We start from the raw sequence: 27,600 nt of genomic DNA, 5'->3' as shown, positions 1-27,600 counted from the left end.
GCCTACCGGCGGGGGCCTAGACCCTACAGGCTCCTCCAGACACTGGTCTTCCTGGCAGGTGAGCCAGCATTAGGCCGCGTCTTGAAGCCTCGAGGCCCTCGGCCGCGGCGAGCGGCGGCTTCCGCCCCTCCAGGCTCTTCTTCCCCTCCCTGGTCCCAGTGGTCCCCGCCCACGGGCGGGGCGAGGCGGGAGGCCCGGAAGCCGGCTCCGTGCACTTCCGGGTCGGGGAGCGCGCGGCGACGGCGACGGCGGCGGCTGCGGCGGCGGTGGCGGCGGCCTAGTCGAGGCCGGCGCTCGGGCAGCGCGGCGAGCGCCCGGGAGCGGCGGAGGGACGCAAGAGTCTCGGGTATGGGCGGGGCCCGCGGCGGCCTGGGGGGTCCCGGCCGCGCCCGGGCGCGAGGGCAGTCCCCGAGCGCCGCGCGCTTTGTCTGCGGCCTGGCCCGCAGGGCGAGGCCTGCGCCGCGCTGGCCCCGGGAGGGCGGGCGGGGAGGGCCGGCGCCCAGGCCGGGAGCCCCTTCGGCCCGCGCGCGGGTTTCTGGAGTCGCCGCCGCCTGTCCACCGTCGCGGGGGGCGCACCCGCCTGGTCCCGTGGGAGCCCCCCAGCCGTGCCCGGCGTGAGCGAGGCGTGACCCTGTGCCGACTCGTTCCCCGTTCCCGGTGGCCCCTGCGGCCGGCGGCGTCGTCTGCGTCTGGGCAGCCCGATCGGCCGGCGGGACGGTTTCCCGGTAGCTCGCGTCGTCCTCCCAGCGAGCCGCGGGAGGAGGTATTGTCCTTCCTGCTCCGCGCGTAAGGGGTGCGCGACTTGCCCCGGGCGCGCCGCTGCCGAGCGCACAGCCTCCGGCCCCTGCTCTGCGCTGTTTTTAGCAGCGCCCGGTGATGCCTTGTCAGTCGCGGAGGTCAGGGGCTGTCGTCGTTTCTCGGAGCAAGTGATGGTCGGCCTGGGAGCCTCCTTCTAGCCAGGGCTCGTGTGGCTGGACCCTGGGGCTCAGGCGAGGCCTCCCAGGACCTCCGGAGAGTGTTGAGTCAGAGTACCAGCGGCTGGCGCCTTCCGGTGCAGTCTGTGCACCAGGCCAGTGGCAGGGCTCGACCAGGACCAGCTCAGCTTTGGGCTTCTCTGCAGCCCCCCCAGAATGGACGCTTGGTGTCCACGGCAGCCCTGCATACACCTCGTTGGCCCTACTTTTTCACTTCCATTGCAGTTTCAGTTTTCAGGTCTCCTGTCCTTCGTGGCAGACGTGGCGTCAGGAACCACAGCCCTGGCCGGGTGGGAGATGTTGGACCTGGCATGCTTGCCCGGGGCCTGGCACGGGGGCCGGTTACCACCAGAAGTTCTTTGGGTTCCTTCGTAATGGTCAGAATCGTAGGTGCTTTGGGTCCTTGCATTTGAAAAGAAGAAAATTGTTTCCTCTCAGCTCCCTCAATCCAGAGCAGAGAGGAGAGCCCCAGAGTACCACCAGCGTTGCCTGTGGCCGGGAGCGGGCCGGCGGGGTGGGGATGGTGAGCATGGACAGGCGCCTGTGAGCCGGGGCTGCTGGTGGCCCCAGGAACACACAGCTCTGACCCCAGTGTTCCGGACAGGGAGAGGGCTGCTGGGGTCTCTAGTGGCTGCCGCCTCAGTATTTGCACAGGTGCTTACTCTGGGAAGTACTTTCAGAGGCTGCCTGGGTGTTTTGCCAGCAGTTAACTGTCACGTGATGATGTTAGCCCAGACGATGTTCAGCCTCGTGGCTGACACGCTCCTGCTGCCCTCACAGCTGTGGTGGAGCAGCACAGGCTCCATGGGACTTAACCCCGCAGGTGCCGGGCCTGGTGGACTTCAGCCCCATTCCTGGGTGGGTATTTCTGGCAAGCCCCAGGATCGCAACCCCAGTCGCAGCCTTGCTGACTTCTTCCGACAGCCCTCTGAGGCAGGCCCTGCCACTGCCCGTTCCCGTGGACCTGGGTCTTGGTGCACCAAGGGAGAAGCCAGGGGCTGTTTGTTCAGACTTTTGAACTTGTGCTTGTATAACACATCATCAGGGAAAGAATTTGCACCCCAGAATCTGCCCTCGGCTGTGCTCTGTCATCTCTTAGGTGGCCTCAGGGGTGACGTTTTCTGGTGTGTGAAGCATTCCCTGGTAGGGTTATGTGTGTTGGTACAGCAAACACTTGAACAGCACAGGGATTAGGGGTGCCAGTCAGTGCAGTGGATAATCCATGCATAACTTCTGACTCCCTCTGAAGACTGTTGCTGACAGCACCCTGTTGAATGGAAGCCTTACCGATGACACAAGCAGTTGATGAATGCGTGTTTCTTTTAATAAAGTGAGCTGAAGGGAAAAATACTACCAAGAACATCAAAGGGAAGGAAAGCACGTTTATAGTGCTGTATTCACCCCAAAACTTTGCACGTGCAAGTGGACCTGTGCAGTTCAAACCCATGTTTTGGGGCCGACTTGCAGAAAGGTATTTCCCTCCCTACAGGGCAGGAAGTTTGCTGCACACTTTAGGGGCAGGGTAGGCATTGGAGTAGGTGTCCCAGGATGACCTTGTGGAGTCCAGTTATGGGAATGGTGATGACACAGGCCAGAATGTTCTAGGCCCTCTTCCCTGACCCCACAGGAGAGGTGTCATCCTCCTGGAAGGGCTGTGGCCCTGTCGTATCCTGAAGTCTGTATGCCTCCAGCAGGAGTCATGGCCGGCAGCTGCAGGACGGCTGGGTCCCTGCCGTGTTGCTGAGTCGCCAGATAGTTAGGGTGCAGACCCTTAATTGAGTGGGGCCGTGGCTCATGTTCTCAACCTTAGAACACTAAGTAGAGGAAAGGGGGTGAATGATTCTGTAGAACCACCTCTGAGTGTACTGTTTCCGGGTAGGAACAGCATAAGGCAGTTGGCAGTTTCATCAAATTAACACGCCCTCACTAATTTAGAACTGGGGGCTTTGTAAGGGAAGTTAGGCTCTCCAGAGTCTGAATCTGGCCTTAGCCCCACCAGGGATTATTCTCCGGGAGCATCTGTCCAGAGGTGGTGGTGATAAGCCCTTCTCTGGTTGCCACGTGAAGCTCTGGGTGCTGGCACGTGGTGCATGGGGAGGAAGCCTGCGTGTGGGGTCCACGAAGAAGCCTTACCTGGTCGGGTCTCCTTCCCAGTTCTTGCTTTGCCCCTCTGCCTGCTGGTCTTTTGTGTGACCCATTTCCTCTGACCATGGAGAGTGGACTTGGCCTAAAGCACACCATACCCCAGGGAGGGTTTTCTTCGTCCCGGCTTTGTAAGTACCTGAGGGACTCCTTGTGGGAAGCGTTTCCTCTGAGAGTCATCTGGGAGATGAAGTGTAGAGCATTGTTGAGAAAGGAGCCCTTATTTGAGGTCAGAAGTTGGAGGTCTGGCAATGGAGGTAGATGTGTTTTGCTACATTTGTGAGGTCATCTGTCTCGGTCTTCTGTGTTGTCCTTGCAGTGACAGGACAGAGGAGGCAGGACAGGGCTCCCGGACATCAGGAGCCCAAGAGCAAAGTGGCCATGGTGTCTGAGAGATGAGCCTGGACTCTGTGTCCCGTGGGGGGGTGCGGTCAGAACAGCTCAGCGGACATGCAGCCCCTGGTGCGCGGAGGTCAGGCTGGCCAACGCTGGCCAAGAGCGACAGGGCAGGAGAGTGCAGGGACAGGGTCCTCTTAGCCCCTCCACCCTTCTGACACCTACCCCGCTAGGTTGACATCCCTGCTCTGCCTCAGCTTATAAGCCTGGCGTCAGGATTCCTTGGGACTGGTGAGGTGCCGTAGGTGCCAGACTGAAGCTTACTTAGCTCGTCGTAAATTGGGATTTCAGTTTTTTGCTCTGTAGGTGAGAATCAGGGTCTTCTCTCCTACCTGTGCACAGCTTTGCAGTTCAAGTTGCTTTCTCTCACGGCTCGGCCTCCCTGTCCTCCGGACGAACCTGTCACCGGGTCATGCTGTGTGCCGAGGGACTGTCGGGCTTTCAGTAGGGGAGCATTGCATCTTGGGACAGTTGAGAACTTCCTGACTCTGGTTTATTTCAGAGCCGAACGCCAATGTCCAGGGATGGATGACGACAGTCTGGACGAACTTGTGGACCGAAGCCCAGGGCCGGCCGGACGCCGGCGACTCAGCCCCGCCGCCCTGGCCAGCAGTACTGGTGAGCCAGTCTCCCACCCCTTCTTCCCCAGCCCGGGCGGGGCGCAGGGGGCTGCGGCTCATACCTCTCAGAAGCAGCGGGGCTGCCTCGTGTGCGGGGTCCCTTTGGAGGGTTATGTGCGTGGGTCAGTTTTCAACTTTTACTCCTTTTTCTAAGTTCTTCTTTGTCTCTGACTGCGTGAGGGCTACGTACGTTTATCTTACTGCTCCGCTGAGTCGCCCAGATGTAAGCAGAGTGAGAGGACGTGCTTCCCTGCTTCTGTCCTCACCCATGGGGGCAGCTGCTCGTAGTCCGTTGGTGGGCGCTTCGGGCACCTCCGTGCCTCCGGGAGGCGGCGTCCCCTGTCGCTGCCTTGGTCGTGACACTTTCTCGGGGGCCCTGTCTCCACTTGTTTTGCTGTAGAAGAAAGCAGTGACAGCGCCGCCGGGGGCTCCGAGGACGACACGGGCAGCGAGCGCAGCTGCAGCACGGACGAGGATGGGGGCCTGGAGGACCCGTCCGGTGAGAGCGCCGCCTGCGGCCTCCCGCTGTCCCTCGCCGGGACGGGGACCGCTGTTGACGGAACGGCGCTGGAGTTGGTGGCTGGCCCACACTGGCCAGCGGAGGGCCGCACTCCCAGCGGGCCTCACCTTCTGCCAGGGCAGGGGCTCATTTTCATCGTGATCCTTTGTTTCAGAGTTCAGTTTGACAGCACAACTTCTTTTTTTTTTTTTTTTTTTAAAGATTTTATTTATTTATTTGAGAGAGAGACAGTGAGAGAGAGCATGAGCGAGGAGAAGGTCAGAGGGAGAAGCAGGCTCCCCATGCAGCTGGGAGCCCGATGCGGGACTCGATCCCGGGACTCCGGGATCATGACCTGAGCCGAAGGCAGTCGTCCAACCACCTGAGCCACCCAGGCGTCCCAACAGCACAACTTCGTTAAAGATTAAAATGTTTAGGAATGCGGAGCAGCACGAACTGGGGTCTTTTTGGGGTGAGCCCAGTGGAGTGGATTTGCCAGCACAGTGAGCAGAGGCTTGCCGTGGCCCAGGGCCACCTGGCCAGGACTCTCAACAGGCCAGCTCAGTGTAGCCATTCGTGGCTTCCTCTCATTCTTCTGACCAGAGCCCCCGAGAGCTGACGAGCGCAGGCAGTGATTTCATTAAGGAATTCCTACCCCCTTCGTGCCGGTTGACTTCTGTGCCCTCGAACTTCTGCATAGGGAATGTTACCATAAGGGACTCTGGTTGGGCTCACAGCACCTCCTTCCCTGTCCCTCTAGCCACCTTGGCTGCCGCATGGCTTCCCAAGGCCCCCAGGCCGGGCCACCCTGTCTGAGACCCGCTGGGCTCACCTTCCAGAGAGGGAGGGCGCACTTGGCCCTAACTGCTGATAGGGCGCTAGGCTTTGGAAGTAGTCATCAAGTCGGGAGAGAGGCATGGTCCTAAAGCAAGTACCATCTGCAGATCACGGTCTCTCTGGGCTCTTGCAGTTGGCAGTGTTAGAATGTTACAGAAAGGTAACGGGCTCCTGAAGGAACAGGGTTGCAGCAGCATGAGCGGATGTGAGTTTGCAACTTTGTACGTGTTGGTGACTTACTCGTCCACAGTTGGATTTCGGATGCTGCACACAGGGACCTGAAAGTATGTCCTGAGTTTGCAGGTCACGAATAGAGTTCTTCTGATTGTCCCCCACGATTGACGTGTGGCGTTGGGCTGACCTGCAGCAGGTCTCAGGCACAGACTCTTGGCATTGGCAGAGCTGAAGGCAGGAGGTTCGTCCCTCCAGCAAAGGTTTGAGGGCCTGCTGGATGCCAGAGAATCTGGGTGGGGCCCGGAGGGAGTGCAGAAGCCCGCTGACCTGCTGTTCCTGAGCTCACCACTTAGCAGCAAAGACAGTGATGGAAAGAAGTGGTTATAACAAGGGTAGTCCATGGCAAGAGTAGGTACATGGGGCATCGCCAGAAGAGGGGTTCTGTGGGCCTAGAGTGGAGAGGAGAAGCTTCCAGAGAGGCCCGTGTAAGCTGTGTTGTGAAGACAGGAGGCAGGGGCTGGCGGTAGCGGACCGAGTGCTGCTGGAAACGGACAGGTGGCACAGAGCCGAGTGCCCAGGAGGGAAGGGGATGCGGGTGCCAGGCCTGCAGGTGGGGAGGCGCTGCATGGAGGGAGTGCCTGAGCCCTGCTCGTGGCTCACAGGCCCGTCTGCTTACGGGAGTGCCCTTGGCTCCTTCGGCACCAGCCTTGCTAACAGGCGGCGGCCTATCCTGAGCAGGTTCCGGGAAGTGCAGTCAGACCTTGAGAAGGGGAATCTCCTAAGGGGCATTTCCTGTATCCTGCAGGCCTGGCCCGTCCCAGAGCAGCTCTTTCTGCTTGCTGCTTTTCTTGCCGTAGCATTCATCTTGTAAACGGCTAGCGCGAGAGCAGCTGCTGCCTTTCCAACTTCAGGTGTCAGCTACTTGAAAGGGCCATCTGGGTGGCTCAGTCGAGTGTTGGACTCTTGATTTTGGCTTAGGTCATGATCTCGGGTCCTGAGATTGAGTCCCACATCGGGGTCTCTGCTTTGGCGGGGAGCCTGCTGTCCCCTCTCTCTCTCTTCCTGCCTCTCTGCCTACTAGTACTCCCTTGTCTGTCAAAAAAAAAAAAAAGAAAAAAATATATATCTTTAAAAAAATGTATTAGAAAAGTCTTACCACAAAAACTGAGAACGTTGGCCTCGGATCTGTGGCCTGACCCCCAGCCTCCAGGCCGAGCGCACACCACTCCACAGGGAGCTGTGACGGACGAGGGAGTGGCAGTGACAGTGGCCTGCTCAGGCTGCAGCCTCTGGGCACCCCCATCTCTGGCTCCGGCATGGACCGTGCCCTTCTTGGGGACCCTGTGTTCATCCGTACCTTCCTCACTGATCCCCTAGTGAGGCAGGACCATCGTTGGCAGCCCCTGCGGAGGGGCGCACGGAGGTAGACGGCTCAGGGCCCCGCACACCCTGTGGGTCTTTACGGCTCCTGTCCTTGCTGGTCGCCGTCCCTCATTGCCGTCGCACTCCAGATGCTGCGCAGGGTCTCGCGGCCCTGAGATGGCCAATTCTTTTGCCTTTCGGAATTCCATAGGGAGAATCTGACCGCCTGGACTGAACCCCCTTGTGCTCGCTCTGCCCTTAGCAAAGCAGGAAAGCTGAGAGAAGCCCACTCTCGAGCAGCTTCCCCCGTGCCCTTTTCAAAACTTTTGCATACCAGTTTCATTAGGTATTATTTTCGTGCTGTGTAACCAGCAGCTCAGAACAGTGTGCTCGTGACCTCAGTGTTTCCAGGGTCAGCAGTCCCGGTGTGCGTTGCTGGTCCTTTGCCCAGGTCTCACTCGCCAGCATCGGGGGTCACGAGGCTACAGGGCCCACCTGAGGCTCAGGTTCCTCCTCCAAGGGCACTGCTTGTTGGCAGAATTCAGAGCCTTGAGAGGGTAGGGCTGAAGTCGTGACCTCTGGCTGGCTGTCGGCAGGGGACTGTCCTCTGCTCCTGGAGGCCACTCCCTTGACCGGCAGGCAGGTCACAGAGCTGCTTGCTTGCTTCCACGCCTGCGGGCGCATATCGCTCTGACTTCTTTCTCTGCAACCAACCGGGGAAAATGGCTTTTAAAGGATGCACCTGTTTGGGAAAAGAGTACTTCCTCGGCCACGCCGCAGCAGGCCTGTAGGGGAGCCACGAGCTCTGTCTGCCCTGGAAGGGATTGGATGTGGCTGTGTCCTGGGCCCTGTGAGGATGCTCCTGCCACACAGGTGAACTTGAACCTCTCGTGGAGTTTGCATACGCTGACCGCTGTGTTGAACTGACAGTGTCTCCCTTTGTTGCTGGTCCGGATCCAGCCCCAGAACCTCTCAGAAATTGATCAGAACTGCCATATTGTCCAGTTAGGAATCCATGGCCCCTACATCCCCAAAGAAAAAGCAATAGACCTGTAAGGAAGGTCTCGTGTGGAGGCAGATGGTTTGTTAAGACCGTGTTTGGGGGCGGGTTTTCGGGGTGTGTGGCCCTCTCTGGAGGCTGCTGTGCTCCGCAGGGGCCGTTGTCCGACGGGGGCGGGCCCCTGGCAGCTGCCCTGATGGGGAGTGTTTGGCTTCCGCAGCAAGGGAGGGGCTTGTGGAGCCGGGATGGCCACTCAGCCGCACCCCATCCTCTTAGCTCGGAAGCCACCTCAGTGAGGTGCCCAGGGGTGGGCCTGTCGAGCAGGGCGTCAGAAAGGTGTCTGTCCCCTGAGTACAGGATTTAGAAACGTGCCTTCCTGCATGCCGCTGTGGCCTGTTTGCTTCCGGGGCTCCAGCTCGCAAAGTCACATTTCTCCTTTTTCAAGGTTCAGAAGACTCTGAAGAAGAAGGAGGAAGAGGAGAGGGCGCGGAGGCCTTGGTGGCTGTGGTGGACGCTCAGGGGAAGTTGGAAGCCAGTGGCGCATTCAGTTCTGACGATGATTCCGAGAGCTGCCCGATTTGTCTCAATACTTTCAGGGACCAGGCTGTGGGGACCCCGGAGAACTGTGCCCATTATTTCTGCCTGGATTGTATCGTCGAATGGTCCAAGGTGAGGAGGCAGCTTCTCTGGGGTCCGTCCTTCCTTCAGGATGACCTGTCTCCATTTACGAGTGACCCTGCAGTCGCCGGCCTCTTGCCCGTGGCGCGCTCTGTTCCGCGGTAGACACGGAGGCCGTAGCATTGGGTCCTTGCGTGCTCTTCACTTTGGTTGGTGTGCTCCTGACTCTCGGGGTTTCCAGGAGAGCTCAGTGTGGGGTGTTGTGCCCGTGGGGCATGGGATGAGGAGGCGGGAGAGAGAAGTGTCACTTCTGGGTCAGTGCCCCGTGGGGACCTGTGTGCGGGAATCCCGAATGACTCCGGGCAGTCTGTGGCTGGCAGAGGCAGCCCGGTATGTCGTGACCCCACAGACAGAGCGTGGGACGGAGCTCGGCACCGAGTCATGACAACCGGCAGGACAGGGAGCCCACCGGAAGACAGATAAAGGGAACGTATCAGAAATCGTATATTGTGTGATGAACTTTAATTTTTAGAAGATTTTATTTGAGAAAAGAGACAGTGAAAGAGAGCACAGGTTGGGAGGACACGGACAGGCCCTCTGCGGAGCAGGGAGCCCGATGCAGGGCTCGATCCCAGGACCCTGAGATTGTGACCTGAGCCGAAGGCAGAGGTGTCACTGACTGAGCCCCCCAGGAGCGCAACCACCCCCCCCGCCCGATGGTGAACTTGAGCAGCAGTAGCCCTCTTCCGACTTTTTAAACTACTTACTGTGAAAAACTCTGAAGATGAAGAAGAGGACAGGAGAAGTGATGAGCGCCCCCACCCCCGCCCGTCCCTGCCTTCAGGAGCCATCTGTCCTCCTCTGGGCAGCCTGGAACTCGACCCACATGGATGCTGTGTGGATGTAGTGGACCTCCATGCCTCCACCTCCCCTCGCGAGGTTAAGAGTAACCCCACCGCCCCAGTTCTGCTTCCCGTGTTTCCAGACAGCTCAGGAGTTTGGACCTTGGCCATGTTTGTGCTGCCTTGAGGCCACCTCACCTGTCTGCTGCCGCACTGTGTCGTTCCAGGGCTTCCTGTCCTGTGGGGCTGGACCTGATGGCACAGGTTAGATGAAGGGTTAAATTTTTTTCGCAACCAAAGCCTTATAAACTGAGGAGCCTGACAAGGTGCTGGTTTTCTAGTTGGTATCATACTGGATTAGAAGGAGGAGAAAATACAGGTAGAAGTGTCATGTAGGAAAAGGTTCTCGTCACAAGTAAGTTTGTCGACAGACGTTTTCCAGAACTGTCAGAACACGAAGCGCAGCGAATGGCTGAGCACAGGATAAACAGACGAAAAGTCCTACTCAGAAGCGAGTCATCGGAAGACACGTGAGACCTGTGAAGACCTTTTCTAAGACCATTGAGTCTGAACGAAGAAAGCACTTTCTGGAGGGAAGTGCCAGCTCCAAGAGATGGCCATGGCGACCCCGGGGCCTCCTGGGCCCTCAAAGCATTGTGAAGTGTGGAGAGGAGGGGCGGAAAATAGCAGGAAAATACCAAGACTTGCCGGTTCTTTCAAGAAAGGGAGAAGCCCCTCCCGGCTATTGAGATTTATGAAACGGCAGTGAGTGCACCGGACTTGCCCCGGGATGGAGACCAGGCCCCGGGAGCGTGGTGGGGACCTGCAGGTCCTGCCACACATGGTGGGCAGCAGGCAGCGTCTCGCACGAGGGAGAGAGGGGCTTGGTACATGTGTGTGAGACGGAAGGAAGGCGGGCCCGGCTTGCGGCGCGCACACAGCATCCCCCGGATTCAAGATCGGAAGCGAGCGAGCCGTGTTCTGAAGCCGTCGGAAGAAGATGCAGGGCCCCTGTCAGGACAGGGAAGGGCTCCTCACCCGGAGTCGGGGCCGCCGGGAGGACTTAAGCGAGGCCTGCCGGGAGCCAGGTTCCACCACGAGACACACCACAGGAGTCCCCGAGGGTCAGACCCAAGATGGGGCAGGACAGGAGCCCCTGTACCTCTTGGGCTGGTGTTAAGTGAAGGTTGGATGATCAGGTTATAGTGAGTTTTTGACCCCTGAGGGAATTCTTTATTTTGAATGGAGAAAATGATCCTGCGGGATCCTGACACAACTTTTATCTCTTACAGAATGCCAATTCCTGTCCAGTCGATCGAACTGTGTTTAAGTGTATTTGTATTCGAGCCCGGTTCGGTGGTAAAATCCTGAAGAAGGTAAGCAGAGGTGCAGCGGTCAAGCCCCCCGCGCCGTCTTACGTCGGTCCCTGTGTGAGGGGAGAACGTGCTTGCAGGGCCCGTCGGTTTCCTGAAGGGATCATGTTGGCCAAGTGCTTTTCAGGGAGCCACTGCGGGCCCTCTGCAGCCTGTAGGGGCGACGCCGGTTGATGGAGGAGCTGCCTTGGCCGCTGGTTCTGGGTGACGCAGACAGTGGCCGTTTCTCAGGCGTCCTCTGCCCCACGCCCACCTGCCTTCCCTCCGCCTCCCTGCTTCTCTCCTCTTGCGCCGCGGCCGACGCGGGGCGCCCACACGGCCGACGGCACTGGGCAGCTCAGAGGTTCTCCTTTGCTCTTAGGTGTGTGCTCTGTAGAGGCACGCGGAGCTCCTGGCGGTAGGCCTGCCGTTTCGTCTTGGAGCCCGAGGTGTGCGGGCACTCGGGCCCTTGCTGGGCTCTGGTTTGTGCTGCAGGAGGCAGCTGCGGTTCTGGCCCTGGCCCAGGCGCTCTGTTCTCCTCCACCCGGGAGCGCTTCCCACGTCGGGTGGGCAGCCTCCGTTTACCCAGACTGGACCCTGAGCCCTTGCTGGGTGTGCAGAGAGGTCCTGGCAGCCCATGAGCGAGCCCGGCTCGAGAAGGTCCAGGAGCCACGGTGTGGGAGTCACCTGCCCGGCTCTGGAGAAAAAGCCGTGTGTGTGTGTGACAGGAGGAGGAGAGGCAGAGGCTGTGCCCTGTGGCGTGGGGAGACAGGTGGGGTGCAGATGTGGTGTCCCATCTGAGGGGACTGTGTCCCCAGACCTCGCACATGTGAAGGCTCGGATGACGGAAGCTCCGAGGACCACATCTCTGAGCCTGCATGTTGAGGGCCGGCCCCACATGGGGCTGGGACTGTCCCAGTGCCGCGGCCCATGTGAGGACCGTGTCCTTGGCATCTGTGTCTCCCTGTCTTTGCCGGGTCATACAGTCATTCTCACCAGAGGAAAGGCCTGCTGCTTCTGTCCTGCTCCCTCCTCGTGCTCCAGTGCCAGTGTCCTGGCTTGTGGCTGCCGGTTCCCTCTGCTCTGCGGCCCCTCCCCACCACCGGCAGGGAGAGGCTGCGCGGTCTGCTTCACAGTTTGGGCTGTACCTGCCGTGTGTCCAGCAGTGCTCTCCTGCTCACAGATTCCAGTGGAGAATGCCAGAGCCGGAGAGGATGAGGAAGAAGACCCAACCTTCTGTGAGGTGTGCGGCAGGAGTGACCGGGAGGACCGTCTGCTCCTCTGTGACGGCTGTGACGCCGGGTGAGCCTGGGGCCCTCCTCGTGGTGGCTCCGAAGGGCCCTGAGCCCCTTCTGCTGTCCCTAGTCCCTTACGGCTGGGAAGTGCCACAGGAAGCCCTGTGTTCTGGGCTTCCTCCCCTCAGTTGCGGTTGCGGTCGCCGAGGCCAAGCCCGCTGTGTCGGGAGCACCTGAATCCCAGGCCGCCGGTTGGTAGCCGGCAGACCTCCCGGGCTCCTCCGTTCCCTGCCGTTTATACTCTCGGCCTGTTCCTTCCAAATATCGTGAGGCTCCTTACAGAGATGCATGTAACACATCAAGACAGAAAAGCTGGGGTCTTTGGGGCCAGTCAGCAGCCCTGGGGGCCCAGACAAAGGACTTGTGTGGGACCCCGCCTTTTATGAGGTCAGGTGAGCCCTGTGTCCAGCAGGCCCTGGCTCCTGGGAGCCTTTGCCCAGCCTCCTTCCATCGTGGTTCCTCTTCTCAGGGACTCCCCCAGGGGCTGCCACTGGATGTCCGCAGATCAGTCTGTAAGCTTGTGGTGATGGGGCTGCGGCAGCGTCTCGGGGCACAGGCGGTAATGAGAGAATCCCACGGGGCTGGCAGGTCTGGAACTTCCTCCTGGGCTGCAGGTAGCCCTTTTCAGGATTGGGCTGAGAAGCAGCAGGAGGAAGTCTTGAGCCCTGGGGACTCAGAGCTGGCCCTGGAGGCGCTCGCTTTGTTCCGCTGCAGGCTGGCCCAGGCTCTGACCCTGCCCTGCGCCTCCCGCGCCAGCCAGACAGCTGACGCGCGCTGTGCATGGACCTCCCTGAGACGCCTTCTGGGGCCTCCCTCTCTGGGGCCGCCCTCGCGGCTGGCACGCTCTGCCCGTGTGCCCTTCCACGAGGGGCTGCCGGCGTGCGTGCCGTGTGAGTGCTCCACTCAGGGTGCTCCAGCTGGGGGGCCGGGGGCAGGCATGTCTGACTGCCCCCTGCTCCTTGGTCACTGTGAGTCTGGGGGACAGAAGGGGGTGCCTTCAGCGTCCTGCAAACCCCCGAGACCAGTCCCTGCTCTGCCATCCCCTGTGCTTCGTGTACAGTCTTGCCTGAGTACGGGCGGGAAGCTGAGGAAGCGTGGTCTGAGCAGGCAGCTTCACTCAGAGCTCGCTTTCCATGCGAAACCGGTCCTGCCCCGTGTTTGTGGCCATTTGGGGCCTGGAGCAGCCGGGTGCTATAGGAGAGGCCATCTGGGGTGGGAAGTGCTGTCCGTGGTCCTGGCCACTGGCCTCTGCTCTTATAGCCCAGGGCCCCCCAGCCGGATGCCAGACTCCGGTGCCTTCTGCTCCTCCGCAGCGGCCGGAGAGCCCGGGTGAGGCCGTTCGAACGTTTGCTCACGGGCGGCTCGTGTCCCTGCCGCTTCTGAATTGGGCCCATGGCCTCAGTGCTTTGCGCCAGGGTCTCTGTGTAATCTTAGACACTGGACAGAGGCTTGTAAGGACTTTTCACAGCTTTGTTAACTTTTTTATTCTTATAAAGTATGTTTGTGAATTTAACGTATGGATGTTTGTATTTTCCGTGCTTGAATTATTTAGCAGGTAAGAAAGCTCAAGTATGTAAAAATCCTGGTGAATCTAAAACGTTAAGCGCATAGGGGTCTCGTGCCTCCAGGCGCCCCCACGCCGCTCTTACCCGCCGCCTGCCGCATCTTGTCGTTGTCGCTCGTCTTTTCCCGAAATGACTCCGTTACGTTGGAAGTAGAGTCACAAGGCTGTCGATACACAAATGTGTGTGACAGATCCTGCACTATTACTGGAAATGAAGTACAGATTATCCCTGATTTTTTTGAAACTTGCAGTTGAACGGAAAGGCATTGAGTCACCAGAGACGCCACTGAGGACGTCACTGTGGTCCTTGCAGGCAGGAGGCCAGCTCTGGGTGCCTGGTCTACCCCGCTGTGCGGGGAATTGGGGATAGAGCTGTGCCCTGTCCAGGTGGCTGCTCTGTGACCCTCCCTCTGTGAGTCCCCAGCCAGTCTTGCCTATGCACGGACTGCGCAGGACACAGGCTGGCCGGGCCGGGCACCTGTCACATAGCAGTGGCCTCCCCTCGAGGCCCTGGACCTTGGCCTGAGGAACACGTGGAGTGAGCCGTGTCGGGTCCTTGGAGCGCTTTGTGAGAAGCTGCGCAATTCCTGATTCTCGTCTTGTGACCACGGAGCTCTCAGAAGGATCTTCTGAGGCTGGGATCTACTTGGGGTGTTGGGGTGCTCCCCAGGACTTGATGCTGGCCTGGACTGGCCAGGTTGCCTTCCAGGAGGGGCCTCCCAGCCCCCACTCCCGTCCCTGTGGCCCTTTTGTGAAGTCCTCCCCCAGCCTGGCTCCCTGGGTCCTCACATTCCCCCCCCAACCCCGTGACCAGCAGGTGGTCCTTCAGCTGCTCAGGATCTGAGCTCGGGTCTTCAGGGACTTAGTGGGGACTCCATTTGGGTGTCCATCTGGCTCAGGGATGTCTGGGGTCTTGGCGTGAAGGTGGAGAGGCTGGCATGGGCAGCCCATGCCAGCCGTGAAGTGAATCTTCCCAAGCTGCTTTCATTGAAGACTGGGTCGAAGCCACTGGGAGACTGGGCTTGGGCCCCGTTTCTCTTTGCTCTCAGCACACAGAACCTGCCTTTCTCCCTTGGCTCCTCGGACTGGGTTGTGAAGGATGTGGTGCCAACATTTGAAACTCTTGGGGCTGCCGAGTGACCGTGGGGCGGGGAAGGACAAGCTGAGGTCCCATAACCAGCCAGAAGTGAGGCTCCAGGTGCAGGCAGGTGCAGGATACCGGCCATGGTTGGCCGCACGCCCCCCACGGGATAGAACTGCCCTCCCATCACGAGGCCACCTACGCCCATCCTTCCACGCAGTACACCTCCTATGGAGGATTCCGGAGCCGCTGGGCCCCCTTTGGAGGGCGGAGATAGCCAGCGTGCCCCAGGGAAGGATGCAGGAAGATAGGGAGCCTCGTGTCTCCCATCCGATGCATGTGGACCTCTGACCGGGCCGGCCTGCATCGCGTCCCTAAGCTCAGCTTGGCGAGATGCTCCAGGTGGAAGCTGCCCGCAGCACCTCACTGTGCGCTCAAGGCCCTTTCTCCGGTGGGGAGAGGAAGCACTGGGTCCCTCTCTCTCCCAAGGACCCGGTCCGTGGGTCAGGGCCCCTCCCTTATGATCTCAGGTAACCTCACCACTCCCGAGACCCCATGTCCAAATGCAGCGACTTTGGGTATTAGCGCTTCGACATGGGGACTGGGAGTCACGATTCAGTCTACAGCGGGGGCATGGCAGTCTTGGGACACATCAGGATGATGGTGGTGGCTCCCGGGATCGTGACAGTGGTGCTAAAGCCCCGTCTGCTCCTCGTTCCTGTAGGTACCACATGGAGTGTCTGGACCCTCCTCTCCAGGAGGTGCCAGTGGATGAGTGGTTCTGTCCGGAATGTGCTGCGCCTGGAGCTGCTCCCGCGGCAGGTATAGGTGCCGCCTCCCCCTCACCTTCTGGGAGAACTTGTAGGGTTTTCTGTCAGGGCAGCCCAGGACCCCGGGGAGATGCCCCCTGCCAGGCCAAGGCCATGGCAGACACACATCAGTCCAGGATGCACCTTCTTCCCAGATGCGGGTCCTGTGAGTGAGGAGGAGGTCTCCCTGCTGTTGGCTGACGTGGTGCCCACCACTAGCCGGCTTCGGCCCCACGCGGGGAGGACCCGTGCTATTGCCAGGACGCGGCAGAGCGAGAGGGTCCGAGCTACTGTGAACCGGAACCGGATCTCCACCGCCAGGAGGATTCAGGTGGGCGCCCACGGTTGAGGCTGCCGGTCCCGCCGTGGAGCCGTGCCCAACTCAGCCCCTCGGGATGCAGGGCCCTGTGGGAACACCAGCCACGGACAGCCCTGGCCCGGGGGTGGAGTTGGGGGGGGGCTCTTCTCTGCTGTCTGGCTGCTCAGGGAGTCGGGTGAGAGGACCTGGCGGAGGCGACTGCCCCAGCGCCCTGTCACAGATGCCTGCAGTCCTGCCTCCCTCCCTCCTGTGTCCGCCTCGCGCCTCATCTCCCTGGGCCCCCGCCGTGGCTGGCAGCCCGCACAGTCGGCTCCTTGTCACCCCGACTCGCGTCTCAGGAGGCCCTCCCCGGCCCCGGACTGCCCGTGGGAGCGCGCGGCGTTTGTCGGAAGCAAGAAGGACGCACCCGCTCGGTCTGTTACTGGCAGGCCGAGGGCGTCCAGCTTCCGTGGTCGGTTTGGTGGGGCTGGCACTGGGTCCCTCAGGGGCTCCCAGGTGGTGCCGCCCCTGCTGGGGTCCTGCCCGGAGTCCTCCTCAGGGCACAGGGCCTGCGTGAGAAGCCCATGGGCGGTCGCCCTGCTGACGGCGCCGTCCTTGCCGTGTAGCATGTCCCACGGTACCTCATGTCTTCTCTGCTGGACGAGACCATCGAGGCTGTCGCTGCGGGTCTGAGCTCTGCTGTGTACCAGCGCCCCGTGACGCCCCGAGCCCCCGCCAAGCGCAGGAGGAGAGTAGGTAAGCCCGGGTGTGGTGGTTCCGCTGCGGGCCGCGCGTGTGTGTCCCTGGGCAGCAGCCGGCCACGTGCTCGCCTCCCACGAGCTTCACCCGCAGAGCCGCGTCACGTTCTGCACGCTGGTGTTTTCACATCACAGAAGTATGGCACAGACACTCCGTGGGCCGGGCTGGTGGGGTCCGCCCAGGCCTTCTGACCATCCACCGCAGGCCTCCTGCACACGCATCCGGGTGACTCGGCCGCCCCCAGTTGGTTGGGAAGCACTCTGTAGGCCTTGGTGGCAGAACGGTCTCGCTTCCCCCCAGATGCAGCGGTACACCAGGAAGCCCCTGCTTCTGGGCCTTTCTCTGTGGGAGCCATTGAACTGATTAATTCAGGGGCTTCTTGTCTTTTTCTGTGTTCGTTCTGCTGATTCTGTCCCAGTAAGTCCTGTCTTTGCCTGGTGTCAGTAGGCACCTCCTGGGGAGAAGCCCTGGGGTTCTTGTGGGCAGTACCCACCCGACCCCACACCGGCCCTGCCCGCAGAGTGCGACGGGTGGCTTCCAGGGTCCGGCTCAAGCTCTGACCCTTAGCAGGCATGGGCTCTGGTGGGGAGCTCTGCTTCTCCCCGTCGGTTGTCAGCTGACTGGCTTACTCGGTGGGTCATGATCTGAGGCACTGATCCAGGTTGGACAGCGGGGCCATTGCGGCCCCACCCGGCCCTTCCCTTCCCAGCGGGTGCCCTTCGCCCTGGACACTAGCTTTGCCCGTTTTCAGACGTCCGTGAGGTCCTCCCGAGCGCACAGTGGCTTGTCACGTGGCGTGACATGGTGCTCTCGGAGCCCGTGTCAGTGGTGGAAGAGGTTCTGTTGCAGAGGGTCAGCGTCCCCTGAACATGCCGTAGTCTGTCAACGGGTTTCCTGAGGCTGGTCGCCTGGCTTGTGTTCTGCTTGGGCTGATGGGACAGAGCTGCTGCGAGTGTTCTGAATGTCCTCGTGGCTTGCTGGCAGGTGCCCGGTTTCTCCTGGGGAAGGAGATGGGGGGCTCACGGGGGGAAGATGCAGTTAGGGTTCTGTGGCTCCGTACCCGACAGTAGCACACGCACCCCCCTCCTGCAGTCCTGGGGATGGTCGGCGTTTGTCGTCGCTGTGCCCGCAGGGTATGTGACACGCCCTCTCGTGCCCTGCGTTCCCCACTTTTGGGGCAGAGACCCGGGTACTGTCTGGCTCTGTGGCTTGCAGAGGTGTGGGGGTGGGCAGCCTGCACTTGTGGGCCTCCCCGCCATGCGACCGCGCTCTGTGCGTGTTCTCCACCAGGGTGGGCCGTCCCTTCCAGCCCTTTCTAGTGGACAGAGCCGGGAAATCCATGCTAAGGTCATGCCGTTCGTGACGTGACTGAACAAAGGTTATGGGGTTTCGTATCGTGTCATCTGCATCTTCAGGTGTTTGTGTCAGAAACGTGGCAGTTCAGTGCTCGCTGGTGCCCCTGCTCACCCGTCTCCTTGCCCAGAGAACAGCCTCAGAACAGCTCAGGTCTTGCCAGCACTGGTGCACGAGGCAGGACTGGAGGTGTTTGCTTTGGTCCCCAGCGCGCACCCTACCGAGGACAGGCCACACCCCCGTCCCCTGTGCTCATGCAGTGGAGAACAGTTCTTCTGTCATTGGTTGCGTCTGGCTTGCTCCTTTTTGCCTGGTAGTTTTTCTTTGGTTTGGGGTTCTTTTTTTTTTTTTAAAGATTTTATTTATTTATTTGACAGATCACAAGCAGGCAGAGAGAGAGGAGGAAGCAGGCTCCCCGCTGAGCAGAGAGCCCGATGCGGGGCTCGATCCCAGGACCCTGGGATCATGACCTGAGCCGAAGGCAGAGGCTTAACCCACTGAGCCACCCAGGCACCTTGGTTTGGGGTTCTTTTTTGGTTTCCTGTTTTGTTTCGTTTTGTTTTGGTTTTGTTAGTGAGTTTCTCGCTTCTGCAGACTTCTGTCAAAGCTTTGGAGGCAGAGGGAGAAGGGCGTAGCGAGTCCTCACTCAGCCACCGCATCGCCCGGCCTCGACCTCACTTGTCCCCCTCACCTGCTCCCTTCCGTGTGGTCTCGAAGCAGATCTTTCTTGTCATCGGCCTCTTCCCTGGAGGTATTTTCTAATGTGTTTCTGAGAGGCGCAGTCTTTTTTCCTTTGAGCTGAAGCACAGTATCCTTGTGACCCCTGAGAAGACAAGTAGTGGCTCCTTAACGCCGTGAGATAGTCTCAGGGTTGAAGGTTCTAATTGTGTCATAAATGTGATAGAATTTTAAAACCTAGTTTATTTGAATCCAGAGCCTGGCAAGATCCGTGCTACACTGTCAGCCGCGCCCGGTGAGTGGCTCTGGGAGCTCCTGACTCTGGGGGCAACTGGGGGGCCGGGGCGCCCCTCCTGCTGTGGCGGCCAGGAGCGGAGCCACAGGGTCCCCCCGCCTTCACCCGGCTTCACCCGAAACTGTCGTCCGACTGGATTTGTGTTTGCGAGCGGCCGGGCGGAGGGCGCAGGTGGGCCCCGCTGGGCTCACCGAGGCAGGGAGAGGCCTCCCCGCTGTGGAGTGGGATCCTAGTCCTTCCCCAGGCCCGGGTTTGCGTCGCAGAAGCTCGCTTGCTAGTCACTTGCTAGGTGGAGTTCGGGCAGGGCTGTGAGGGCCCAGAGCTTGCACGAAGGCCGTGGCGAGCGTTATTCCCCGCAGACTTCGCCAGGGCCCATTGCTCCGACCCTGCGGAGGCTGCTCCTTCCAGGCTGGAGCCCCCACCGGGTTCCAGGGGCTGCTGGGGCATCCTGGAATGAGGGTTCTTCTTGAGCCCATGGTAGCGTCCCTGAGCCGGACCAGGGCCGAAGCGCAGAGTGTGGGCAGTTTGGTCTCGAGGACGGGCTGCAGGAGCTGTGCGGCCAGTGCCCCACACCCCAGTCCGTCGGGAGCAGCCTCAGGGTCACAGCCGGTGGCTGCATACCTGGGGCTCCTCATTTCATTTCGCTCTGTGTCATCAGGGCTGGTAGCTTGACTTTTCCTTTCATTTTGCTGTGTGACAAATGATGTGGGACAGTCCCTGGTTTAAAATCCGGCCTGGCAGGTGGCTCTGCACCACCGCCGCGCCTCCTCGCTCCTCCTCACGGAAATGCTGGTGATGCTACGGCCTGTTTCTGCACGTGACTGTCTTCGTGCCAGGTCCTGGGGGCGCAGAGTGCGTCCTTGAGGGGGGACACCCAGGGCAGGGCCGGGGGGCTCGGGGCACGGAGGGGAGCATAGACTCTCAGTGTGCTTTTTGTAGGAAGACGGAGGAAAGTGTCGGGAAGAAGGAAAACGCTGTCCAGGTCGTCTGTGAAGAGCAGAAGCTCCGGGACGAGATCTAAGAAGCGCCAGGGTCGCGTGAGGAAGAGAAAAGGGAAAAAGTCAAAGGTAGCCTCGGACGGTAGCGCCCTCCGTGTGCCCTCAGTTCCTTCGTGCGGCTAGGTGGCGGGTCGCGCAGAAAAAGCTCCCTTTTTCTCTATTTGCTTAGAGATCCACCAATAAAAATGAACATTTTCACAGCACACATAAAAGATGGGGCTGAGACAAGAGATTGCCCAGGACCCTTTGGACATCCCGAGGGCTTGCGTGGGACTCCTGACACCCCAGGGCTGGGCCCTGGGCGGCGCAGCGGGTCTGGAGGCCGCGTGGCCGTGGCCAGCAGCTTGTCCGGGAGGCAGGCGGAGGGTCACCTGGTGCCCGGGAGCCCGGTGGGAGCTGTGGGGGAGTTGAGAGAGGAATGCTGCCCGCGGCATGTGGCCAGGTTTTCGGCCGGGACACTCTTGTCCTGCCGAGGTGACTCAAGAGGGTCCCCGGCGAGCACTGCCCACGTCAGGCCGTTCCCCACGCTCTGGTTCTCTTACCCCCCAGGCTTCAGGGCTGGCCCTTCCTTGTGTGTGCCGCCTGTGTCACGTGTCCCAGCTCTGAAGGGTCGTCCTCCCCACGCTCATGGGCCGCGCTGGGAGCGCGTTAACATGAAAAGTTCGAGCCCAGTTGTGGCCGTCGTGCAGGTGTTTGTTGCTACTGAACATGAACTTAACACCTGGACCTTTGTCGTTGCCTGATGGCCTGAGTGCGTAGAGCGCACACTTACAGAGCCTACACTTCTGTTTCAATGAGAGCGAGCAGCTGCTCTGGTGGTCCGCTGATGTGAAAGTCCTGGAGGGTTGGTGGCACACCTGCCGGGTGGGGATGCAGGTCCCCCAGCACTGCTCCTCAGGTGTGTAGGCAGCCGTCACCTGGACAGCCTGTCGTGCTGCTTGGCAGTATGTGTGCAGGGTCGGACCCCCCACCCTGCAATGGGAGGGTCCCAGGTGTGCAGGGTCGACGCCCCCGCGGCACGGTGCACCAGCTGTGCCCAGCTTCTGCAGGCAGTTTTGCAGTGTGTTAGGTTGGGGATGTTGAGATGCGCTCGTTAAATCTGTCGGAATAAAATCTCTAAACGCTGTTAACACACACGAAGCCCTTCAGCTCCCATCTGGCTTACCATTCCTTGCCTTTTGTGACTTCGGTTCAGAATGAAGCCACAGCTCGCTCCCGCATCGCACGGACACTGGGCCTCCGGGGTCCGGCCCGTGGAGCCTGCATCCCGTCTGTGCACAAGCCGGCAGACCCCTCTCTGGGGCTGATGCGTGCGGACATCGGCGTGGCCTCCCTGTCGCTCTTTGGAGACCCCTATGAGCTGGACCCCTTTGACAGGTAAGGGCAGGGCGACCTCCCTCCTTTCCTTGTGGGCAGTGGCCTCGGACGTTGCGTTTGAACAGCGACGGTGGCGATTGCGGACCCCTCCTCAGAGTCACGGGGTGTGACGGAGCGGAGCGCCCTACACCCACCTCTGCTCGAGCAGAGAAGGTCCAGCTTGCACACCCGCCCCAGCGAGCTGTTGCTGGCACAAAGCCCCTCCAGGGGGCCCGTGTGCCACTTGGGGCACGAGTGCTGCCGCATATGCCATCGAGGAGGGGCCTAGGGTCTCCCTGGGCCTCCGATGGTGTGGGGTCAGCATCCCTTCGGCCCGCGTTCTCTCTCCAGCAGTGAAGAGCCGTCTGCAAACCCTGCTTCCCCGTTGAGTGCCAAGAGGCGGGTCCTGTCCCAGTCAGCGCTGCGTTCTCACCGGCCCGTAGCCAGGCCCGTGGCCGTGGGGCTCTCCAGGTGTGTGCGGGCAGGGGGCCATGGTCCTGGGGGGCAGCCCAGACCACGGGGCTCCACAGGGGCTGGCGCTCCACCTGGCCTGGGAGGAAGTGCCGCAGTCTGTCTGGGTGTGTGGTGGGGGCGAGGAGCCATGGGAGCTTGAGGCCACCACTGCACACCCTCCCTGCCGCAGGACTGTTGGGGGCATTTGGGGTCAGAAGCGTCAGATGATCTCACCTCCGAACAGGCTGCTTTTCTTTTTGGGGGCTGCTGGCTGCGTGCAATGCTGCCCGCTTGCAGGGTGCTGGGGGGCTGGGGCTCCCGCCTGGCGTGAGGGTCTTGGGCACAGGGAGGCAGCTGCGAGTCGGTACCTGCAGGAGGAGTGTTCCTGCCGCGGCGCCTGAGCCGGAGGTGGACGAGGCCCCTGTCCCAGACCTGGTGGGGAGCATCCTGTCGGGCCAGAGCCTGCTGATGATGAATGGGGCGGACATCGTCATCCACCGGGACGGCTCCCTCAGCGCCAAGAGTGCAGGTGAGGTGGCTGCCACGCGGAGCCCATCTGCGTCCGTGCGGGCGCCCTCTCTGCCTTGACCTCTGGGAATGCGCCCCTTGGTTCTCCTTACCTCTGAGCCAGTGGTAAAGGAGACAGTTGAACTAAAACGCATTCTCTGCTCAGAATGGACGTTGAAGGGGCACGGTTTTCTCATTTCTTCTCCGTTAACTCTACCTGCCTTTCTGAAAGAGTTCACAGGCTGAGAGTCGAGGTGATGATGGGGTTTCTGGACCAGCCCACAGACTCTCTGTGGTCGTAACGTGGCTGCTGTGCATTCCCACAGCCACAGAGCCAGCCCCTGTAGATCCCGCCCCCATGTAGCCGGGCCTGGGAGGTTTTTGGGGTTGGGGTCCCCAGCCATGGAGGATGGGGCTGGCTGTACCTTTCCTGTCCCAGGCGCACACGTGCGCGTGTGCGTGCGCACACACACCTACCTGCCATGACAAGCCTCTGTAACTGGCAGGGACACTTTCCATGGGTGCAGAGCACACCCGTGAGACCCATGAGGAAGTATCTCTGGTGGCACGTGAGACCTGAGCACTGGCCCAGACCTCCAGGTGCACCGAGGTCTCAGGGGTGAAGGGGGAACTGGCTTTTATTTATCTATTTATTGTGACTTTTTAAAAGGTTTTATTCATGATTCCAGAGAGCAGGCCAGGGAGTTGGGGGGCAGAGGGAGAGGGAGAAGCCGGCTCCCCAGCCCGACACACGGCTCGGTCGCAGGAGGCCGAGATCGTGACCTGAGCCAAAGGGAGACACTTTGAGCCCCCCCAGGCGCCCTGGGAATAGGCAGTTAAAAGCACAGCTTTTAGGGGAAGGCCGTTGTGATCTGGGCCAGGTGACGCACTGCTCGCGCTGGAGGAGCAGGCGGCGGGGACTGACGGCCGCTCACCTCTTGTCTTCCAGCACCTGTTTCCTTCCCTCGGAGCACAGGCGGCTCATCCCAAGGCGCGGAGCACCGTGGGCCCAGGCCCTGCCTGCAGCCCCGAGCGCCGCACTCGGGAAGTGGGCCACAGGGCGCGGGGCTGAGCTGTCATGGCGGGCCAGCGCCCTCCCGTGTCCCTGCCCTCAGGACTGGGGCGACTGTGAGACTGGACCCGTCTGTGACCCCTCTGTCTGGTCAGACTCAGAACCTGTCAGGCGTGCGCGGGCCTGGCTTAAAGCAAAGGGACGACACTCGATGGGACAGTGACAGCCGACGCGCTCTGCTTCCCAGCTCCGCGTCCTCCAAGACCCCCAGTAGCTGCTGTCACCTGCCGCCCGCCGGTGCGTTGCTGGGCCAGGCCCTGAAGCCAGCTCCCAGGAGGCCCGACATCTCTGAGCTACCACGGATACCAAAGGTCAGAAGGGAGGACGGCGGCGGCAGACAGACGGACGCGGCGCCCGCCAGCGAGCAACGCGCCGAGATCCCCAGCTCCTGCATCAGCCGGCTCACGGGCAGGGAGGGCCCTGGGCAGCCCGGCCATGGTGCCAGAGCTGAGGGAGAGCCAAGCCACAGGGGCCCACAGGACCCTGGCCCGCACTCCGGGGGCGGCTCCCAATCCCCCGCCTCACTGGGACCCTCGAAGGGGAAGGGGGTCAGCTCGACCTTTGAGAGCTTCAGGATCAATATTCCCGGGAACACAGCACATTCTGGCAGACTCTCCAATCCCGGCTTTTGTAACACGTTTCGGCCGGTCGACAACAAGGTGCAGAGGAAGGAGGCTCCGTCGCCCCTGTTCTCCATCAGGAAGACCAAACAGCTCAAGAGTGAGATCTACGACCCCTTTGACCCCACAGGCTCTGACTCCAGTTCTGCCGGCAGCAGCCCCGAGCGCCTGGGCTCTGGCCTCCTGCCGTCTGAGATCACACGCACCATCTCCATCAACAGCCCGAAGGCCCCAATGTTGCAGACTGTGCGCTGTGTCACCTCTTACACCGTGGAGACGGTCTTGGGGACGGAGCCCGAGCCCCCTCGGGGGCCCTCCTCCAGCGGGCTGGAGCTCCGGGGCGAGGGGGCTGCCGAGGGGACCTCCGACCTGGAGTGCGAGGGGCTGCGCGAGGGGCTGGGCGAGGGTCAGGGCTCAGCCTCCCGGGCACAGAGGCCCTCCCCACCGGAGCCATGGGAGGACAAGGGCCAGCTGCCCTGCAGTACCTTCTTTGGCTCCGAGGAGCGGATGGTGACGTGCGTGACTGTAGCCGAGCCGGAGGCCCCACCCAGCCCTGATGCACCACAGATGACCACCCACAGGATCGTGGAGCTGAGGTCCCCGTCGTGCTCCCGCTCCACGTCCAGCTCCCGTGGCGGGAAGAAAGCCAAGAGGAAGCGAGCCACATCCAGGGAGCACAGGAGGACCCGCTCGGGCTCCCGCTCGGGTTCCCGCTCTGGGGACAGGAGCTCACGGTCTGTGTCGCCCCCGGTAGGGGATGACCACCCCAGGAGGCAGCAGACCAAGTCCCGGGGCCGGAGGTCTTCTAGCGACCACTCCAGCAGCCACGAGCGAGCCAAGCGGAAGAAGACAAAGGATGAGCGCAGGAGGAAGAGGGACTCCCGGGGTCACGGCCGGCGGAGATCCAGGTCCCGCTCGGGCAGCCCCGGCAGCTCCTCCCACGAACGCAGGGAGAGTAGGAGGAGGAAGCGGAGGCGGTCAGGGTCCAGGTCTCGGGGGCGGGAGTGCTCTCCCCCCAGCAGCCTAGAGAGAGCCCGGAGGCACCGGCACCCAAGGGAGAGGAGCCCCCGAGAGAGGAGCCGGGAGCGGCCCCGAACCCGGTGGGGCTCCCACGAGAGGAGGAAGCGTAGATCCAGGTCACCGAGGTCGCCGAGCACAGAGCACAGGTCCCGGGAGCACCAGCGTCCTCGCTCCCATGAGAGGCGACCAAGGCCTCGCTCTCCAGAGAGGAAGTTGGCCCCTGTTCTCCAGGAGGAGCAGAAGCCTGACCAGGAGCTGCCAGCCAGGCAGCTGGCCCCGGCAGGAGCAGACGCCTCCCCAGCTGGGGCCGAAACCCACAAGGTGGCTCCAGAGGCCCCGGCGGGCCATCCGCCCGAGGACCTGGATTACGGTGACTCTGTCGAGGCAGGACACATCTTTGAGGATTTCTCAAGCGAAGCCTTCTTCATGCAGCTGGATGACATGAGCTCCCCGCCCTCCCCTGAGAGCACAGACTCCTCCCCAGAGCGGGACCTACCCCCAACTCCCTCCATCCCGCCGGCCGGCGGGCACCAGCAGGACACCAGCCTGGCCGTGGCAGTCATCCGCCGGGAGGTGTCGTCCATCCACGGTGAAGACACCGCCCAGGCCCCGCCCCGGGCACAGGGCCCTGAAGAGAGGCCCGGGCTCCAGCAGGAGGCCACTGGGGCCGCCATGGTGGCCGGCGCCCTGGGAAGCCGGGCTGTGGGCGCGGTGCCCGTGGGGAAGGAGGAAGGCCCCCCCCAGCCCCCCCTCCTACGGGCTAAAGCGCTGGTGAAGAGAGTCACGTGGAACCTGCAGGAGGCGCAGAGTGGCGCCCCCGCCGCGGACCCAGGCCTGCGTGAGTAGGACACTTCTGCGGGCGCTCACGGGCATGACTCGGGGCAGCACGGGGTGGTGGCCCTTGGGCTGTGTGTTTGGCAGTGGTGAGGGGGCACACGGATCTCTTTGGTCCCTGGGGTAGCATAGACCACAAGGTAGGGAGGTGGTTGCAGCCTAGGCTGTGGTCCTTCTGCTGGGATGCCTTTCTGGAGTTCTCCAGCTGGGAAGCCGCTTCTGGCCCAGGGTGGCCAAGAGCACCCACCCTCCCCTGTGTTGGCCCTCAGGAATGCCGCTCCACAGGCCCCAGAAGCCCCGGGAAGGGGTCTGGGAAACAGAAGACATGGGCCCCTCGATGGGGTTCCAGCAGGCACCCTTCTCTGAGCCCCCTCCCGCCGGTTACGCGCTTCCAGAGTCCGGCTTCCCTGAAGCGGAGCCCTCTCAGGTAGGTGCCTGGGTTGGAGCTACGTGGTGCCAGGCTGGGGCTGAGGACTCCCCTCTGTGGCGGGGCTCTTGCTGGGGCAGTGGGGAGCGCTACCCTGAACCATGCGCGTTTCTGTCCAGGTTTATACCCCAAACCTGCCTCCCGCCCCAGCTCTGCCTGTGAGTCTCCCGCCGTACGCAGCAGCCAGCCAGCCCGCGGTGCAGTACATCCTGCACGGGAGCCTTCCCCTGGCGAGCTGCGGGGTCCCGCAGAGCCCGGCCCCGGGGCCCCCCGCCCTGCCCACAGTCTCCGAACCGGCCACCTACAGCAGTGGCACCAGCAACTCCGAGGAGAGGGCGGCGGCTCCCAGGCCTGCTGCGGAGAAGGCCAAGAATGAGGAGGTAAGTGTGGGTCCCCGGCCCACGGCGGGGCTGGCGGCACGGCCCCTGGCCGGGTGGTCACCCCCCATGCTTGCCCCCAGTACATGAAGAAGCTGCAGGTGCAGGAGCGGGCGGTCGAGGAGGTGAAGCTGGCCATCAAGCCCTTCTACCAGAAGCGGGAGGTGACCAAGGAGGAGTACAAGGACATCCTGCGCAAGGCTGTGCAGAAGGTGGGTGTGCGCGGGAGGGGCCGACGGCCGGAGGCCGCTTCTGTCTTCCTGCGGCGGGAGCTCAGGTGCTCGGGAAAAGGAAGCATGGGTGTTGGTGAGGGGACAGGACGGCGCCCCCGTCCCTTGCTCAGCGGGCGAGAGACAGGAGGTACGGACGCACCGCTTCCGCAGGTGGGGGAGCCAGAGCCTGAGGGTGGTTTTCGGGCCCAGGGCGTTGGGGCCAAATCTGGGGCCCACGGCCACACGTGGCGTGTCTGGCCAGGGGCTGGGCCCTCAGCAGGCCTGCGAGGCGGCCCTGGCAGGGGGATGTGTCTTGCTTGGTGCCTGTCCCCCCTGGAGGGCTATCTGGGTCATGTGTGCCCCTCCCCCCACGCCCCCAGATATGTCACAGCAAGAGCGGGGAGATCAACCCCGTGAAAGTGGGTAACCTGGTGAGGGCCTACGTGGACAAATACCGACACATGCGCCGGCACCGGAGGGCCGAGGCTGGGGAGGAGGCGCCCGCCCAGGGCCCCGAGAGCTGAGGCCGCCCCTGGCGCTCCCGCTGGGGACGGCAGAAGCAGAGGCCTCGGAAGACAGCCAGCCAGCACTACGGTATCAGGGCTCCCGCGATCACACGTGCCCTGCGCACTTGTCCTGCTCAGTTTCAAACTGGACCTTTTTATATGTATATTATAGATACACGGTTTCCATTGTGTTCTAATTTATCAAAAATGGATTATCTTTAGAAACTTCTTGATTGACTCAGTACTTGAAAGTCAAAGGCTTTGGTATCA

At 61.6% G+C, this 27,600-nt stretch overlaps 1 protein-coding gene across 4 annotated transcripts; it reads left to right on the top strand.

The window, feature by feature from the left end:
• Nucleotides 1-211: 211 nt before the first annotated feature.
• Nucleotides 212-27,558, top strand: PHRF1 (PHD and ring finger domains 1). 4 transcript variants are annotated; one of them, XM_059152577.1, is made up of 18 exons: nt 212-346; nt 4,015-4,130; nt 4,533-4,631; nt 8,456-8,673; nt 10,757-10,840; nt 12,000-12,118; nt 15,481-15,578; nt 15,721-15,896; nt 16,490-16,619; nt 19,888-20,015; nt 21,142-21,323; nt 21,654-21,773; nt 22,130-22,284; nt 23,212-25,812; nt 26,078-26,235; nt 26,355-26,615; nt 26,696-26,824; nt 27,205-27,558. In XM_059152577.1, the coding sequence occupies exons 2-18, from the start codon at nt 4,037-4,039 to the stop codon at nt 27,346-27,348; spliced, it is 4,896 nt and encodes a 1,631-aa protein (XP_059008560.1). In that variant the 5' UTR covers nt 212-346; nt 4,015-4,036; the 3' UTR covers nt 27,349-27,558. The 4 variants fall into 4 exon arrangements, with proteins under 4 accessions (XP_059008560.1, XP_059008555.1, XP_059008546.1 ...); XM_059152572.1 differs by having other exon boundaries at nt 8,450-8,673; nt 21,657-21,773; XM_059152563.1 differs by having other exon boundaries at nt 8,450-8,673.
• Nucleotides 27,559-27,600: the final 42 nt, after the last annotated feature.

This window comes from Mustela lutreola, chromosome 1, assembly GCF_030435805.1.
Source record: "Mustela lutreola isolate mMusLut2 chromosome 1, mMusLut2.pri, whole genome shotgun sequence".
NCBI classification, from domain to species: domain Eukaryota; kingdom Metazoa; phylum Chordata; class Mammalia; order Carnivora; family Mustelidae; genus Mustela; species Mustela lutreola.
The sequence above is the reverse complement of the archived record's forward strand: the minus strand, read 5'-3'. Positions and strand labels throughout refer to the sequence as shown.

Excerpts from the sequence above, each read along its gene's own strand:
- PHRF1 (XM_059152563.1), top strand. The coding sequence starts at position 4,037 with ATGGATGACGACAGTCTGGACGAACTTGTGGACCGAAGCCCAGGGCCG. Across the intron at positions 4,131-4,532 it reads CGCCCTGGCCAGCAGTACTG|AAGAAAGCAGTGACAGCGCC; the intron begins GTGAGCCAGTCT and ends GTTTTGCTGTAG. Across the intron at positions 12,119-15,480 it reads TGTGACGGCTGTGACGCCGG|GTACCACATGGAGTGTCTGG; the intron begins GTGAGCCTGGGG and ends TCGTTCCTGTAG.